At 44.2% G+C, this 18,683-nt stretch overlaps 1 protein-coding gene across 1 annotated transcript in view; it reads right to left on the bottom strand.

The window, feature by feature from the left end:
* The window catches only part of MCUR1 (mitochondrial calcium uniporter regulator 1), an 83,816-nt gene that overhangs the window by 36,533 nt on the left and 28,600 nt on the right, over positions 1-18,683 (bottom strand). Inside the window, exons 5-6 of the mRNA XM_082258187.1 lie at positions 9,454-9,495; positions 7,865-7,936 (exon numbers count right to left, since the gene is read on the bottom strand). Of these exons, the coding sequence (XP_082114313.1) occupies positions 7,865-7,936; positions 9,454-9,495 (114 nt within the window). The remainder of the gene's footprint in view (positions 1-7,864; positions 7,937-9,453; positions 9,496-18,683) is intronic.

The raw sequence follows: 18,683 nt of genomic DNA on the forward strand, positions 1-18,683 counted from the left end.
CTGCTTCTGATCACCTGTTGACAACCCGGCTTGTTCTTGGATTCCTCTTGTCTCGCACCCAGCTCTGACCTCGGATTGTTCACGGATCTTCTCTTGTCATCTGCCCTGTGTATGAACCCGGCTTGCCTAACCACGACTCTGCTATCTGATCTGCTGACCTCTGGCTTACTGACCTCTGCTTCTGTCCCCGACTACGCCTTTGGCTGTGCCTTGTCTGCTGTGACCTGCCTTGGTGCCCACCTGCTGTACCCAGCCTGCAGAACCTGCTTCCAGTACTTACCTGTTGATCCTGCCAGCTGCACTCTCCATTACAAACTACTTCCAGCCGTGTGCAGTCTGCAACTACCACAGCACTCCTGGGTCCTAGTGCTCACCTCCTCTGGTGTTCACCTGCAGAGATATATTCCTACCATCAACCCTCATCTGGGGCACAGCTGGCAATCCCTGCTTCTTTGGGCTTCGTGCTTCCTGTTACCACCTTCAGGGACACCAAGCACTCAGCCGCAAGGAGAGCCCTCTCGGCATTTCGGCTTCAGGACCAGGTACGTGACACGGACAGGCTGGCATCCGTGGTCCAATATAAGGGCAGGGAGGATTTGCCCAGCCAAAGCACGAAGCCTCCATATCAGGGACTCTTTCATTCCCCAGCTCATCCAGATGTCATTGTCCAGAGACTGTGGATTCTTGTCCCATTTGGCAAGAATCTCCCTTGCAGGGACCTCGTATGGAACTGTGCAAACAGAACCGCCACAAAAAGGTAGACACCATCAGGCCCAGCACCCACATGCAATTCCAGAGGGATGACCATCTGCTGGACAGCAGGAGACGAACTGCAGGCAGCAGTTTCTGGAGTTTGCCCAGAGAAGGGAGCGCTCTGGCTAGAGTCGAGTCCAGAGTCAGACCCAGATAGTCCAGCTTTGTGGACGAACTACATCAGACTTCTGAAAATACAGAATCCAGCCAAACTCCCTCAAGCTCATATGGTGATTTCCAGGTTTTCCACCAGGGCAGAAGGAGACTCCCCTCATAGAAGGAGGTCATCCATGTAGCCTAGTACCGCGATCCCCCGTTGGCGTAACAATGCTAACACGGGGGCTAACACTATTGCGAAGACCTGAGGAGCAGAGGCAAGACCAAAGGGTAAAGCCACAAACTGATAACGCTCCTCTCCCACGGTATAGCAGAGGAAGCACTGGAGACTGACACATATTTGAATGTGAAGGTAAGCATCTTTGATGTCGATGGAGGCAAGAAAATCCCCCTGATGCAGGAAAGCCACCACCGTGCGAGTGGACTCCATTCTGAACTTCTGCACCCACACAAAGCAGTTCAGCGCCTTGAGGTCCAAATTGAAAGCACCTTGCCTTCCTTCCTGGGGACTGTAAACAGGTTTGAGTAAAACCCCTAAAAATGTTCCGAAGTCGGAACCGGGACCATCACCCTTGAAAGTAAAAGGTCTTGCACCGCCCCAAAAAGAGCCTGTAAGTGGACCAGGAACAGTCGCTTGTTGGAAGGAAGAACCTTACCAGAGGGTAAGAACGAAACTCGATCTTGTAGCCTGACCGACTTACCTCGTGGACCCACTTGTCTTGTACCAGGGGAGTCTACGGGTCCGGGAACCAGCTAAGACGTCCCTCCACCCCAGATACGGGTGAGGACACACCTTCATGCTGAAGGGGCCTTGCCCGGTGGTCTGGAGAAGCCCGCTCTTAACTTGCCAGACCAAGTTCGCTTGGATCCCCCAGTGGAGGCCCCGAAGGGCTCTGATCCAACGTCAGTCAACCTTGAGGGACAAAAAACTTCTTCTTATAAGCCGAGAAGGAGGGCCAATATCTATGACAAGGATCCTTGCCCTTAGTAGCCTGCAGAAGAGAGATACTCTTCCCCCCTGTGAGACCTTTTGTGTTTTTATCCAGGGTAGCACCAAACAGGCGATCTCCTTGAAAGGGGAAGATCAAACAAGGCCTTTTTTTAAGTCTGGCCCACAGACCAGCATTTGAGCCAAAAGACACGCCGAAGATCCACTGCCGAAACAGAGAGCCGAGCCACTAGGGGAGCCGCATCCAAAGAGGCATCGCAGATAAACTGCAGCCCCTGGACCAGCTGATCTGCCAGCTCAGCAAAGGCAGGGGGGAGCTACTCCCCCTCAAGGTCACAGGGCCAAAGCCTAGCCCATTCTATCAGAGTCTGCAACACCAGGGTATTGGTGAATATCGGCCTTAGTGCCAAACCAGCCAGGGTGTACATATTGCCAGGGTGTATCCCTTCTTAAGAAGGGACTCCTAATATGGGTATCGCCTAGCAAATTGCTTAGGGACCCCAAGGGAATGCTTTGGTCGTTCCCACTCTTTAGTGACAATTCTGTCAAAAGGAGGGGAAAGGGAACACCATTTCCACTCTGGATGGCTTGTGAGTGCCAAAGGGAACTTGTGCCTGTCGCAGCTGCATCCTCCATCTTTAGGGTCTCATGCACAGTGTGTCCACCAGCGCCTTTTCATACGCAGTTGCAGAAGAGGAGGAATCCTCCTCACTATCTGAGGATTCAGGGCGCGTGGGCAAAGACCAAGCAGGGTGACCCACATCCACGGCGGCCGAATCAGATTCAGGATCTGATGAGGCAGGGTAAGTTGATGGCAATTTTTGCCAACCCATCACCCAAAAGCCACATCCACCAGGGACACAAAGGACTCCAGGACTGCCGTCAGTGCATCAATGGATGGATGGGACCCTGATGGCCCCCGCAGCCTCGAAGGGGAGAAGGTGGGGAGATGTGCTCCAAAGACTCCATGAGTCACCAGGAGGACCCCACAAAAAAGTGTAAAACACTGCTATGGGACAACCCCCACTGCTCTAGCAGCCCACCTAGCTGCCAGTCACAGAGCACCAATCGATCCCCAGCAGAGAGGGAGAGGACCCCACCAGACTCCCCACCCAGCAGAAACCAGGCACCGCAGCCACCAGGAGAATCTGCACTTCATGAGGGGCAATCAGGAAATGAAAGGATCCAGGAGTCAGCACCAGGGGATGAGGAGGGGCTCCTACTGCCAAAAACGCCACCCAGAAGGCTCCACAGACATGGCCTCCACTGTTTTCTATGGTAACCCACTGCAAAGTGGCTGCCGGACTACACAAACATGGCTGCTGTGCATTGCGGCACAAGGCTACAACAAAATGGCTGCACCACGAGGCTCCAAGGGACCCAGGAGTAATCTCTAGACCTTAAGGACAGGCCAAGGCAGGACGGGGGGCCCTGGCAGGAGCCCCCACCAGGTACAGCCCCCCCTAAACAGCCGATCATCCAGTCGCTGGCAGCGCACCCCCCACCCCCATCGCCAACATAGCTTCCTTCCTCCAACCCAGGAGGTGGACCAGACCATCCACACAGCCCCAGCATAAGTGGAGGGTGTAGGATGGGGGGACATTTGAGGGGGATGCCTGACAGGAAGGAGGGGAACCCGGAGGTCCGATGGTCCTATGGACGGGTCCGCGTCTACCCCATAACCCTCCAAGGGAGACAGCTACTCACCATGCCAGGAACCAGGCGGGCACTGCTCCAGACAGAACCCCCATCAAAATGGGGGGCTGTCGTCGAGGAGGAACGCTGCGACTCGGGCCGAGACCCATGCATATGCAACCTCGCGAGGCGTTCAACTCACAGGACAGCCCCCGTCCTGGTGGGCTATGTCGCGGCCGACCTAACGTGGAGCTGAGGTCTATGCACACTCTCTGGCCAGACTAGGGTGATCACTGGATCTAGATTATTCAGCCCATCGCCCAGTACAGCAGTTGATTGTAGATCTCACAGGAAAAAAACCAGGAGAAAAAAAAAAAAAAAATCGAAAAAGAAAAAAATTGCCAGGACCGGAGATCCCAGCAAGGAACTAGGTTCTTACTCCTGACTAGACAGAAAAACAAACAAAAAACTGAGTACCTATAGCAGAGAGAGGGAGTTTCCCCCTTGGGACTGACATAGGCGTAGCCAGACTTTTTCTGCCTAGTGTCCTACTCCTGTAGGGGGCAGTATAACCCAATGGTTAAGAAGATCAGGAGCAGTGTCTGTCAATGAACGAAAGAGAAATAATAATTTTAGCTTTGCTCACCTCTCAGTTCAAAAAGATCATTCAAAGACAAACAAAAGAGGCATGCAAAAAGCATGACTTATTGCGAATTATGCTCCTACTATTTCAAGCTTTCAAAATGACGATCACAAGTGTGGCACATGATTGGATGTAATTGAAATCACACTACAGTTTCCATTATGTTTTCATCTTTATCTATGGAAACATTTTTTGCCTAGTTTAAAGAAGAACTCCAGGCAAACATGTTCATAATTGGTTGTTTTATCTGCTAAATGATTTGTTATTCTCCATTGTTTAATTTCACATTATTTTTTCACATAACATTGCCAGAGGGTGGAGGTGACACTATTATTCCCTTTTCAGCATTGTAACTGTTTTTGTGTTAGGCTGGCCATAGACGTTCAAATATCGGACGGTTCAGCAGGAAGAGCCCGAGAATCGAACCATGTATGTGCAGGCTGAATGTACCAAGTTTATTGATCAATTGTTCAATTTGGGTACAACCAGCCTGCTAGATTTTACATGCAGTTATCGCTAGTGGCTGTTATAGCCGCAAGCAATAATCACTCTGTTCTCCCAGCGGGGACAGCTTCCTCTGTTGAGAGAACACAATGGCTTGGCAGGATGGATTCCCTTGTCAACACTATGTGTGTTGATGGGGGCTCACTGAGCATTAAATCAGTATTAACCATGCTGGGTATCCCCTTCTGATGTATGTGTGGACAGAACTTTGAAGTGAACCTGTATTCAAGGAAACCAGTCAAAATGAAACACATGAAGCTTCTTTTGCTGACTTCTTGAAGAGGCCAGATGCTTGGCTGAACCTTTACTCAATACTTTAAGCCACTAACCCAGAAATAAAAAGATAGGGACTTGTTTTTTTGTAACTGTCCCAATCTGCATACTTGCTCCAAGTGAGAGAATCCGCTTAAAATGACAAGTCAGTCAAGAACCATATTCAGGAGGAGATTAGCACAGGTAGCCTTTATTAAACCCAATCAAAGGTCCTTTCCAACACTGACCATGACCTATCGTCAGTACTTGCATTCATCTAGGAATACCCACCCCATTCCTCTGTGTGACAAGACTTGGCAATTAGCCACTAGGATGAGCAATTCATTATAGAATTTATTGTGAATCAAAACTACATTAGTAAAGGGAAGTAAACTGGCGTAGAGTGGGAAAGCTAAAAAGGCAACATAAGGTGTCTTCTATATGGTGAGGAGGTGTGTGTCCGTGGGTTAGTGAGGGGTTATTCTAAATATGTTTTTCCACTGACTTTGAGGGCCATCTCATACTACATGTCCTTGTGGCAATTCTCAAGAGATAGAATTGCTAAGAGAGCAGAGAGAACACTCACCTGTTACTGCAAGTGTCCTGCCGTTGCTGTTCCAATATTGGTAATTGGATTCTGCAGTACTTCAGCCATTGAATAGTTCTGGGAAAGCATGTACAGTGTCTTGAAAAAGTATTCATACCCCTTGAAACTTTCCACATTTTGTCATGTTACAACCAAAAACGTAAATGTATTTTATTGGGGTCTTATGTGATAGACCAACACAAAGTGTAACATAATTGTGAAGTGGAAAGAAAATGATAAATGGTTTTCAACATTTTTTGAAAATAGATGTCTCAAAAGTGTGGCGTACATTTTTATTCAGCCCCCCTGAGTCATAACTTTGTAGAACCACCTTTCACTGCAATTACAGTCTTTTTGGGTATGCGGACCAGCTATGCACATCTAGCGTGATATTTTTGCCCATTCCTCTTTGCAAAAGAGCTCAAGCTCTGTCAGATTGGATGGAGAACAATTTGCAAGTCTTGCCACATATTCTCAATCAGATTTAGGCCTGGACTTTGACTGGGCCATTTTAACACATGAATATGCTTTGATCTAAACCATTCCCTTGTAGCTCTGGCTGTATGTTTAGGGTCGTTGCCCAGCTGGAAGGTGAACCCCCACCCCAGTCTCAAGTCTTTTGCAGACTCTAACAGGTTTTCTTATAAGATTGCACTGTATTAGGCTCCATCCATCTTCCCATTAACTCTTACCTGCTTCCCTATCCTTGCTGAAGAAAAGCATCCCCACAACTTGATGCTGCCACCGCCATGTTTTACGGTGGGGATGGTGTGTTCAGGGTGATGTGAAATGTTAGATTTCGTCACACATAGCATTTTGCTTCTAGGCCAAAAAGTTCAATTTTGGTCCCATTTAGCCAGAGCTCCTTCTTCTGCTGGGTACCCCACATGGCTTCTCGCAAATGGGGCTTCTTATGGCTTTTTTTCAATAGCTTTTTTTCTTGCCACTCTTCCATAAAGGGCAGATTTGTGGAGTGCACAACTAATAGTTGTCCTGTGGACAGATTCTCCCACCTGAGCTGTGGATCTCTGCAGCTCCTCCAGAGTAGATAGCCTAGCCATCACGGACACCATCTGGTCTCCTTATATTATTGGAGCAGACCAGTACTCCTGGAGGCAACTTATCTATATTGTGCTTTGACAAGCGTATATAACATGCATTTGTGAGTATTATGCGTGACACTTTTTATCCTTTATTAAATGTTTATAATGGAATTGCACTAGGTCGGTGCAGCCTTCTCTTGTTTTTGTTGTCTTTTAGCACTGTTGGATACCCGTGGTCATGAAAGGGCAGCAAGACCCTAGGCGTTGTCAATAAAGAATAAGACACGCTTTCTTCCCTCAAGCATAATACCTGAGTGCAGGAGAGTTACTTTCTTGGCTTCTCCAGCGTTACTACGGGCCTCTTGGTTGCTTCTCTGATTAATGCGCTCTTTGTCCGGGCTGTCAGTTTAGGTGGACGGCCATGTCTTGATAATTTTGCAGTTGTGCCATACTCTTTCCATTTGTGGATGATGGATTGGACAGTTCTGCACGAGATGCTCAAAGCTTGGGATATTTTTTTTTATAACCTAACCCTGCTTTAAGCTTCTCCACAACTTTATCCCTGACTTGTCTGGTGGGTTCTTTGGCCTTCATGATACCGTTTGTTCACTAAGGTTCTCTAACAAACCTCTGAAGGCTTCACAGAACAGCTGTATATATTTTGAGATTAAATTACACACAGGTGGACTCCATTTACAAATTAGTTGACTTCTGAAGGCAATTGGTTCCACTAAATTTTGGTTAGGAGTAAAGGTGGCTGAATACAAACGCCACACTTTTCAGATATTTATTTATAAAAGATTTGAAAACCATTTATCATTTTCCCTCCACTCAACAATTATGTACCACTTTGTGTTGGTCAATCACATAAAACCCCAATAAAATACATTAACGACTTTGGTTGAAAAAAATGTGGAAGATTTTACGGGGTACCCAGCTCTTTTGGCTGGGTGAGTTCCTATCCTTAGTGTGACATTGTAGTGTGGGCCTTATGAGTCCCCTTAAAAGGTAGCTTCTTGAAAGGCAAGAAAAATATAGAACCGCCACTAGCTTCCAAACCATTTAATTTGTTACACTAATCACTGCAACTGAGTGGATTTATAAAGGTTTGATGGTAAGGGGTACAAAGAAGCATGAAACAATTTAAAAATATAGCATAGGCTCACAATTATATGTTCTAGTTCTAGCAAACTAATGCTAACCACATGAGACACATTAGTGCTGTAATTATGGCAAAACAGTTTGAACCTATACCCAATAAAAGTAGAGTGATATCATAGTAGTGCAAGTTGTATGGATTTTATATAGAGTACAAATCCACTGATGGGTTGGTAAAAGTTACTGCAAGTGAAAACAGATGTGGGAAAGTGGAACGTGCTTACCATTTCCTTTATTCTGCTTTTTTCGGAGTTAAAGTCTAATTTGTTGTTTGCTCTGACTTTAAGAATTTCATCCTTAGAAGAAAAAAAAAAAGGATTTGTGAGGCTCTGGTTTACTAAAGGTTAAAAAAAGGGTTCTGCAACAGCATTCCTCTGTTATACATTCGGTGCTCCAGAGATACCAACCAAAGAGCTGTAAATGCATTCCAGCATACTGCAGCAAAGTTCTCTGCAATCCACTGGATCCACAGCACACACAAACTATGTAGACCTCAAAGGGTCAGTGAGAGGGCAGAAATCAGAGAACAAAAACTTTCATTATATTCATTCCTCAACTGCCAAAAAAGATTTAAATCAATGTTGTCTGTGCCAAATGCCTTTGCAAGTCTAGCTATTACATTGTGAAAGTACTGATGAGATCATCACTATGCTGCCTATGGCCTGTGCAGAGCTGTGGGAGGGACCCAGCAATCCCACCCCCTACGAGCTGCCTGCAGTAAACTACAGTAGGGGGGCAGATACAAGATGAGTCACCCTGAACAAGGAGAGAGTAGCAGTGACTGATCTTTATTACAATAAAATACTGCACAAATTAAAAGTTTCACACTGGATTATTGCACATATCTGAAAGAAATACACAAAGCACACCAATATGCAGCCAATAATACAAATGGCTCTTGTATTTAGAAAATATTTCCTATCTCAAAGTTCAGCTTTAACCTTGTGCTAGCATTCATGTAACATTCAATCTCTCTGCTTCCTACATCACCAACCACACTCAAACTTCAAAGGCAGGTTTGGAAAGCTTTGAACATCTTTAAATGCAGTTACATTTATTTTTGACTCCTTTGATTCCTCCTGCCATTATTTGGCCACAGAGGCATCCACCCGCTCTTCTCCAATCAGAAGGGGATCAGCTCAGAGATCCCCTGCTGATCGCAGCAGAAACTGCCTGCGTGAAAGGCTGCATACACTCACTTGTGACCAATCCAGCAAGTTCTCAACTTTGCAGCCTTGAAGATCCTATCAGCAGGCTGAGTGCTCACTGGATCAGGGACAGGTGCGTAGAAGACCGGAAGGAAAAAAAAAATAAACAAGCACAAATGCAGTTAGGCCCCTGTCAGTTTACCCCTATGAACTAGCAGGTGTAAATGGACTTGTGTCCATTTATCCCTGCCTACCTCTGATCCCATCCAGTTTGCTAAAAAAAAAAAAAAAAAAAAAAAGGGGGGGGGGGGGGCGGATCGGAGTTCAGTAAGGTGTAAACGAAAGGCGGAGTCCGTTTACACCCGACGGTCCATAGCGCAAAGCAGGCTCAATCTGTATCTGCTCTGCATAAACTGAGCAGGCATGGACCTGTTATTCACCCGCTCTCCTCAGGTCAATAGGGGATCAGCGGACAGACCCCCTGCTGATCTAATCAGATTCTGACCCGTGTGAAAGAGCCTTACACGTTAGGTAAATGTATATTTAGGTACAGATAAACTGTAAAAAAAAAAAAGGCAAACAAAGGGTTAAAATAAGTTTTTTGTTTATTGAATTATTTGTTAGAAACCAAAGATTAGTAGTAAGAGTAAATTACAAAAACTTACTATTAACTGTTTCTTCAGTTGTTGCAGCTCAATTTTTACTTTCTTTGAGAGAAAAAAAACAAAAAAAAACAAACAGTCAAATACTTTTTTTTTTTACATTTTGATGTTACTTTGTTGTAGATAGACAGCTGTGGCAACTACTATGTTGCAAAGATATTCAATGAAAACTATAAAACGACATGTTCTACTCTTAATGCAAAAATCAAGAAGAAAAGACACTCTTAAATCCAGTTAAAGTATAGTGACATAGTTAGGGCTCTTTCACACGGCCGCTCCGCTTGTCCGCAAATCATCCTATTTTTTTGTAAGTCAATGGCATTGCGGATGTCAGCGGAATACCATCCGCTGACATCCGATTTTCTTCCTTTTTAGTTCTGTTCCGTTTTTTGGAACGGAACCCTATTTTTGTTCCGTTGAAAAAACGGAAAGGAAGGAAAATCGGATGTCAGCGGTGTCATCCGCTGACATCCGCAATGCCCATAGACTTACATTATGTCCGCATATCATCCGCAAACGGAGCGGCCGTGTGAAAGAGCCCTAAGTCAGGTTGAAAAAAAGACAAGTCCATCTGGCTCAAGCAATACAAAACAAAAAAAACAGTAAAGAAAACCCAAACCATACAATCCCACATACACAATCCCATACCCGCAGTTGATCCAAAGGCAGAACTAAACTGTGTGTGTGTGCACATTACAAACTGAAAACACGATTTCATTTTTTTTTTTTTTTTTTGGTGGCCCGTACGGGGAATTTCATTAATTTTTAATAATCAAAGCAAACCCACCCATCTATCCATGTCTCCATTCTTTTTTTGTTGAAAAATCACTTTGAAAAACACCGCCAGGGCATTTCCTGCCATGGCCACTTTAAGGGCAAATGATTGAGGTAGAATTCACTTCCTGCCCTTAGCACAGACGTGCAGGCAGGAGGGTGTGCACAGCTGAAAAAAAACCCTCCTCTTCTCTTCCAGATAAATAAAAAAAAAAAAAAAAAGAAAATACAGGAGACTCCTGGTATATACAATGGATATAAAAACTCTACACCCCCTGTTAAAATGTCAGGTTTCTGTGATGTAAAAAAATGAGACAAAGATAAATCATTTTAGAACGTTTTCACCTTTAAACTGTACAACTCAATTGAAAAACAAAACTGAAATCTTTTAGGTGGAGGGAAGTGAATATAAAAAACTAAACAAATGTGGATGCATAAGTGTGCACACCCTCTTATAACTGGGAATGTAGCTGTGTTCAGAATTAAGCAATCACATTCAAACTCATGTATGTTTAATAGGAGTCAGTACACACCTGCCATCATTTAAAGTGCCTTTGATTAACCACAAATAAAGTTCAACTGTTCTAGTAGGTCTTTCCTGACATTTTCTTAGTCGCATTCTACAGCAAAAGCCATGGTCCACAGAGAACTTCTGAAGCATCAGAGGGATCTCATTGTTAAAAGATATCAGTCAGGAGATGGGTACAACATAATTCCCAAGGCATTAGATATACCATATACCATAGAACACACTGAAGACAGTCATCATCAAGTGGAGAAAATATGGCAATAGAGAGTGACATTACCTAGAACTGGACGTTCCTCCAAAGTTGATGAAAAGACAAGACGAAAACTGGTCAGGGAGGCTGCCAAGAGGCCTATAGCATCATTAAATAGAAATATCTGGCAAATACTGGCTGTGTGGTACATGTGACAACAATCTCCTGTATTCGTCATATGTCTGGACTATGGGGTAGAGTGGCAAGATGGAAGTCCTTTCTTCTTACAAAGAAAAACATTCAAGCTAAATTTTGCATAAACACATCTGAAGTCTCCCAAAAGCATGTGGCAAAATGTGTTATAGTCTGATGAAACCAAGGTTGAACTTTTTGGCCATAATCCCAAAAGATATGTTTAGTGCAAAAACAACACTGCACATCACCAAAAGAACACCATACCCACAGTGAAGCATGGTGGTGGCAGCATCATGCTTTGGGGTGGTTTTTCCATAGATGGAATAGGGGCCTCAATCAAGGCAGAGGGAATTATAAACAGTTCCATATGCCAGACAATTTGCTAGACAATTTCTGCTAGAAATCTGAAGATAAGGAGGAACTTCATCTTTCAGCATGACAACGACCCAAAGCTACATCCAAATAAATAAAGAATGGCTTAACCAGAAGAAGATTAAAGTTCTGGAATGGCCCAGACAGAGCCCAGACCTGAATCCGATTGAAAATCTGTGGGGTGATCTGAACAGGGCTGTGCACAGAAGATACCCTCCCAAATTGACAGATTTGGAGTGTTTTTGCAAAGAGTGGGCAAATATTGCCAAGTCAAGTTGTGCCATGCTGATAGACTCGTACCCAAAAAAAGACTGAGACTGAGTGCTGTGATAAAATCAAAAGGTGCTTCAACAAAGTATTAGTTTAAGGGTGTGCACACTTATGCAACCATATTCTTTGAGTTTTTTATTTTTACTTCCCTCCACCTAAAAGTTTTCAGTTTGTTGTTCAACTGAGTTGTACAGTTTATAGGTCACATTAAGAGGGAAAAAAGCCTTGAAATAATTTATCTTGGTCTCCTTTTTTCACATCACAGAAACCAGACATTTTTTTTTTTTTAAAGGTGTTTATTTTTATCTTTTCATAGTACATTTCCAGAAACTTAACACATTTTACAAGAGCAAATGTATAAGAAAATGAATATCACAATGAGCCTTAAAAGTCCAATAGTTAACAAAAGCGGTAATACAATAGGTATGTTTCCCCATAGGGAGAGATAGTACCTAGGATAACAGAGCAAGTTCGGTTGGACTACAATTGAGCCCTGAATATACAGTATCTCACAAAAAAAGAGTACACCCCTCACATTTCTGTAAACAGGTTTTAATATCTTTTCATGAAGAAATTACACTTTGCTACAATGTAAAGTAGTGAGTGTACAGCTTGTATAACAGTGTAAATTTGTCCCCTCAAAATAACTCAACACACAGACATTATTGTCTAAACCACTGGCAACAAGTGAGTACACTCCTAACTGCAAATGTCCAAATTGGGCCCAATTAGCCATTTTCCCTCCCTGGTGTCATGTGATTTGTTAGTGTTACAAGCTCTCAGGTGTGAATGGGGAGCAGGTGTGTTAAATTTGGTGTTATCACTCTCACGCTCTCATACTGGTCACTGGAAGTTTAACATGGCACCTCATGGCAAAGAACTCTGAGGATCTGAAAAAAAGAATTGTTGCTTTACACAAAGATGGCCTAGGCTATAAGAAGATTGCCAAGACCCTGAAACTGAGCTGCAGCATGGTGGACAAGACCATACAGCGGTTTACCAGGACAGGTTCCACTCAGAACAGGCCTCGCCATGGCAGACCAAAGAAGTTCCAGTGCACGTGCTGAGCGTCATATCCAGAGGTTATCTTTGGGAAATAGACGTATGACTGCTGCCAGCATTGATGCAGAGGATAAGGGGTGGGGGGGGGGTCAGCCTGTTAGTGCTCAGACCATACGCTGCACACTACATCAAATTGGTCTGCATGGCTGTCGTCCCTTAAGGAAGCCTCTTCTAAAGATGAAGCACAAGAAAGCCCGCAAACAGTTTGCTGAAGACAAGCCGACTAATGACAAGGATTACTGGAACCCTGTCCTGTTGTCTGATGAGACCAAGAAAAACTTATTTGGTTCAGATGGTGTCAAGTGTGTGTGGTGGCAACCAGGGGAGGAGTACAAAGACAAGTGTGTTATGCCTACAGTCAAGCATGGTGGTGGGAGTGTCATGGTCTTAGGCTGCATGAGTGCTGCCGGCACTGGGGAGCTACAGTTCATAGAGGGAACCATGAATGCCAACATGTATTGTGACATACTGAAGCAGAGCATGATCCCCTCCCTCTGGAGACTGAGCCGCAGGGCAGTATTCCAACATGATAACGACCGCAAACACATCTCCAAGATGACCACTGCCTTGCTAAAGAAGCTGAGGGTAAAGTAGATGGACTGGCCAAGCATGTCTCCAGACCTAAACCCTATTGAGCATGCTCAAATGGAAGGTGAAGGAGCGCAAGGTCTCCAACATCCACCAGCTCCATGAAGTCCTCATGGAGGAGTGGAAGAGAAATCCATTGGCAACCTGTGAAGCTCTGGTGAACTCCATGCCCAGGAGGGTTAAGGCAATACTGGAAAATAATGGTGGACACACAAAATACTGATATAAACTTTGGGCCCAATTTGCACATTTCAGTTAGGGGGGTACTTACTTTTGTTGCCAGGGGTTAGACATTAATGGCTGTGTAGTAAGTCATTTTGAGGAGACAGCAAATTTACACTGTTATACAAGCTGTACACTCACTACTTTACACTGTACCAAAGTGTAATTTCTTCAGTGTTGTCACATGAAAAGATATAATAAAATATTTACAAAAAAGTGAGGGGTGTACTCACTTTTGTAAGATACTGTAGCTCAGCTATTTTTGTACAATGAAAAAGTCAAAGAAAAAACAACTAAAAACAACCAGCCATCCACACACACCCATACAACACTCATGCTCCCTCCGCGCCTCCCATTCCCTCTAGCAGGAGAGCCAAGAAGCCCACAGCTTGGGTTGTGGCACACCATGAAAACAGATATTGAATTATTGCTACCTTTTACAAGTGTTGAGATAGTGGGGTATCCTTCCAAAAAGGAGTCTGCAATTTCAAGCCAGGGCTGCCAGATTTTAAAGAATTTATTGTGGCAGGCCCTACCCTTATATATCAACTTGTAAACAGGTAGATCTTTATTCGCTAAACTATAAAAGTTTTGTACCAAAGGTGCATCAGTATTCTTCCATCTCAACAGAATGAATTTCCTAGCATAGAATAGTAACACATGGACCAAAGTTCGAGCATGTGTCCGGTGTATAGTCATTTAGAATACCAAGCAGTCCAACCTCCAGGGTATGATCCACAGGCAGATGGAGGGTATTATCAAAAAAGGAAAAAAATGTCTTTCCAATACTTTGATATTATAGTACAGGTCCAGAACATGTGTATAAGATCTGCTCCTAATGAACCACAGCGGGAGCAGGCAGCAGCAAAGTCAAAGCCCATACGAGCTAATTTCTTAGGAGTATAATGCAGATGATATATAAACTTAAATTGTGTATAAAGATCATTAGAGCTAATAAGATCCTGAAAACAGACCTCCGAGACCTCCTCCCAACCTTCCTCAGATAACCCATGGATCAGCACCTCCCATTTCTGTTGTGCCAGATGGAAGGGTTGTTCCTGGCAGACTGGAACTGTGAATAAACAGTAGTAACCAGTTTGTTTATATCAGAGTAAGACAATAAAACTTCTATAAGTAGCTCTAAAAGCTCTTGGGTTTAGCCCCCAAACTGTGCCCGAACAGCATGTCGTAACAGTAGGTATTTAAAAAGAATTTGTGACATCATTCCGAGCCCTCAACTCATCAAACGAAATAAAAGGGTTAGAAATAAAAATATGTGAAGTGTGGGTGACCCCAAATCAGGTCCACCACAAAGAGTCAGGGTGACCCAACAGCCCTGGGATATTTGGATTATGCCACAGTGGGGCATTAGGAGATACGGTAACAGTCTGTGATAACACTTTGAACACCCTCATGCCAGGCCAGCCAGCTAACATCAATGGGTGAGTTACGTAAGCAACATGCAGCCCTGGATCTTTGTAGTGCGTCAATAACATTGGGCTTAGGCCCATAAACTGCAGACACTAGGGTGGTGGAGGAGTTTGAGGGAGACTCACGAAGCCAATCATAAAAAAAGGTAAGTTGTGATGCCAGGAAATAGTTCAGAAGTTTTGGACAGGCCAAGCCACCATCAGACTTGGAAGCTTGCAGAGATGTTTTTAGCAATACATGGGTTAGCTCCCTGCCAAAGAAAGGAGGTCAAAAGGGAGTCAAGTTTTTTTAAATAATTTCTTCGGTAAGAAAACAGAATGTCCGAAATACATAAAAATGTAGGTAGGTAAATTATTTTAAAAATGTTTACCCGGCCAAAAAAATTGAGAGTCAAGGAAGACCAGGAGCGCAGCCTAGTCTCCATATGTAATATAATTGGTTGTATATTAAGAGACTCAAAAGCAGACAAATTAATTTGTATCCCTAAATATTTGAAGGTAGGCCAAAGTGTCAGAGTGGATTGAAGCAGATAATAGTAGTTAAGATTGGGGCTGACTGGAATTGCCACGATTTGTCCCATCCAACTCGTAGGCCAGAGACCACACCAAACTTCTCCACCACCCCCATCAGAGACATAAATGACGTCTCCAAGCCATTCAAATATATTATTGCATCATCTGCATAGAGAGAGATCTGATCAGTTACTCCCCCATAAAAAATGCCACCCACCGTCGCCGTCTGCCGCACCGCCAAAGCCAGGGGCTCAATGGCAAGTGCGAACAGAAGCAGCGAGAGAGGGAAACCCTGTCTTGTGCCTCTTTGTAGGGAGAACATTGCCGATACATCTTTATTCATGCAAATCCTGGCCCTTGGTTTGGTATTGCGGACCCATTTAATGTATTGCTGGGTGAAACCAATGGTCTCCCAAAAAAAAGACCACCTGACAGTGTCGAAAGCCTTCAACACATACAATGAAAGTACCAAACCACGCTTTTTGTCATTGGCTGCTTTATATATGTGTAGATAAAGGCAACAGATATTATCACATGTGCTCTTTCCAGGCGTAAATCCAGTTTGATCCGGGTGTATAAGGTGGGAAATAACCTATTGTAGTCTTACAGCTAAGAGCTTTGCAAGCCCTTTTAGGTCACTATTGAGCAATGAGATGAGATGGTAAGATTGCAACTTATCTTTTTCAGGTTTGGGCAATGCCACTATCAAGGCCTCACACATGGAAGCAGGAAGCTCACCTTCCACCAGTGGTGTGTCAAATAGTGCATGTAGCCTTTTGGCTAGGTCATCTACATAGTTCTGGTACCATTCCGCAGGTAAACCATCCAACTTTGGAGTCTTGTTTGAAGGAAGAGAGTGAATAGTTTCTGCAATTTCTTCAATCGTCAGGGGCCTATCTAGTATGAGTTTGTGGAAGTCATCTAATTCTGGAAAGTGAATAGACTTAAAGAACCCCTCAAAGTCAGTTTCATCTGGAAATCCTTGTTCAGAATACAGGGTTTCATAGAAAGATTGAAATGTCTTATTAATAGTCAATGGGTCAGAGGAGACTGATCCATCAGGTAGCTGTATCTCTGGTATAGAACGGTCAGTATATTCAGTTTGAGAAAGATAAGCCAACAGCTTCCCATTTTTCCCACTGTTATCATGTAATCTAGCCCATAAATAAAGCTGTTGTTTCCGTGTCATATCTGCCATATGGAGTTGGAGAGCATTATTTTTCCCCCAACCAACGCTCCATGGGAGTCTGGAGTAGGGTGTGCCATATATTGGGCCCTAGCTGCATCCAAAGAGGTTTCTAAGGCCTGTAGAGTGGCACGATTAGTCTGTCTATGACGAGCGATGTTAGAGATATAGGAGCCCTGTACTGTTGCCTTGAAGGCATCCCACATATTGCTTGTTGAGGAAGATTGGTCATTTATCTCCCAATACTGAGTTATGTCCGTATGAATGGGGTTCTGAAATTCAGACGTGGAGATCCAAAGAGGACTGAGTCTCCACATCCGAAAGGATGACCTATGACCCAATCTAAGAGCAACTCAGGGGGCAGAGTGGTCAGATATTGTTTGAGCTAATGAGGAAAGCGTTTGAATGCACAGTACCATGTCCCCAGTAACGAAGGCATAGCCCAGCCTGGAAAGAGCACGATAGGTCTCTTGGTTAAGCCAGATAGACTTGTGTCTTTTTTTCAACCTGACTAACTGTGTGTCGGAGATTGACATGAATAGACCCTTTCCGTAGGGTACTTCCTTCGCCATAAATCTGCATATTTAAATGAAGCACACCACTGACTAAACCGCTTAGATTCAGACTGGAGAGGCCTCAATTGGTCTACATGTGGGTCAAGCACCAAATTAAAATCACCCAGGAGAATAGTACCCACAGTTGATAAGTCAGACAAATGAACACTCAATAATTCCATAAAGATTGCAGCCGTGAGCGGGGGGAGGGGGGACGTATACTACCACCAATAGCAATGACATGGCATTTATAGTACATAGTAGGAAAATATACTGCCCTTTGAGATCAGTAATCACTCGGACACAAGAAAACGGGAATCCCTTTTTCGGATCAGGATCGACACTCCCCTGGCATGGTTTGAGTAGGTGGAATGATAGCCATACATTACCCAGTGTTTTTTCAATGCGAGAACCTTAGACCCTGTCAAGTGGGTCTCCTGCAAACATAGAATATGCGGTACTTAAGAAATTCAAATAAAGAAGCCCTCTTAAATTTGAGTTAAGCCCCCTTACATTCAAGGAGATACATGTGACATTAGACATAGTCCTGTATTAACTAAGGTGGGCAGGGAGAGAAAGGGGGGGGTGGGGCCCGTGGACCAGCTATAGGCCCCAGCACGGCTGCAAGTCCCAGGAGGGGGAGGGAGGCAAAGCTATAAGCATTCACACTGATACACACCACATACACACCAACAAAAACAAGAAAGAAACCAAAGAACATTATCAGAAAAAAAAACAAAACACAAATATTGTGCCCCTGCCAAACACCAAAAACAAGCGAGCTTTATCCTGAAACAGAAAGCAAAAGTAGAGATCATGTCCAACTAGGCCAGAGTTTCTGGAACAAAATGTGTGGATCTCATAGTAAAACAGACGTATAACTATCGAGGGCAGCAAAGTTTTCTATGAATAGAACACTCTCCTCTTATCAGGGCAAAACTGTAGACACCTGCCCCAGCATACCACTTCCAAAAGCATAGATTCAAAATGTGTACTAGGTTTCCAAAGGCAGCACCCTCTTCAGGTCTCAGGGGTGCGCTTGGATGATGCATGGCCAGGCTGGTGCAGAGATTAAAACCAGGAGAGAGCATTAACAGGGTTTAAAAAAAAAAAATGCACTTGGCCTTGGTAAACAACTCTCAGGGTATCTGGAAACAGCATAGAATATTGAATGGCTTTCTCTCTCAATTTCTGCTTCACATGTTGGTACTTGGCTCTCCAACTGCGGACTACGGGAGAGTAATACAGAAAAAGAGACACCACCGTGTTGTTGATCTTGAGACTCCCCTTTAAAACGAGCAGAGCACAGGATGGAATCCCCGTTAGGATAATTGAGAAGGCAAATGAC

Source organism: Pelophylax lessonae (genome assembly GCF_965119305.1).
Source record: "Pelophylax lessonae genome assembly, chromosome: 5".
In the NCBI taxonomy this organism is placed as follows: domain Eukaryota; kingdom Metazoa; phylum Chordata; class Amphibia; order Anura; family Ranidae; genus Pelophylax; species Pelophylax lessonae.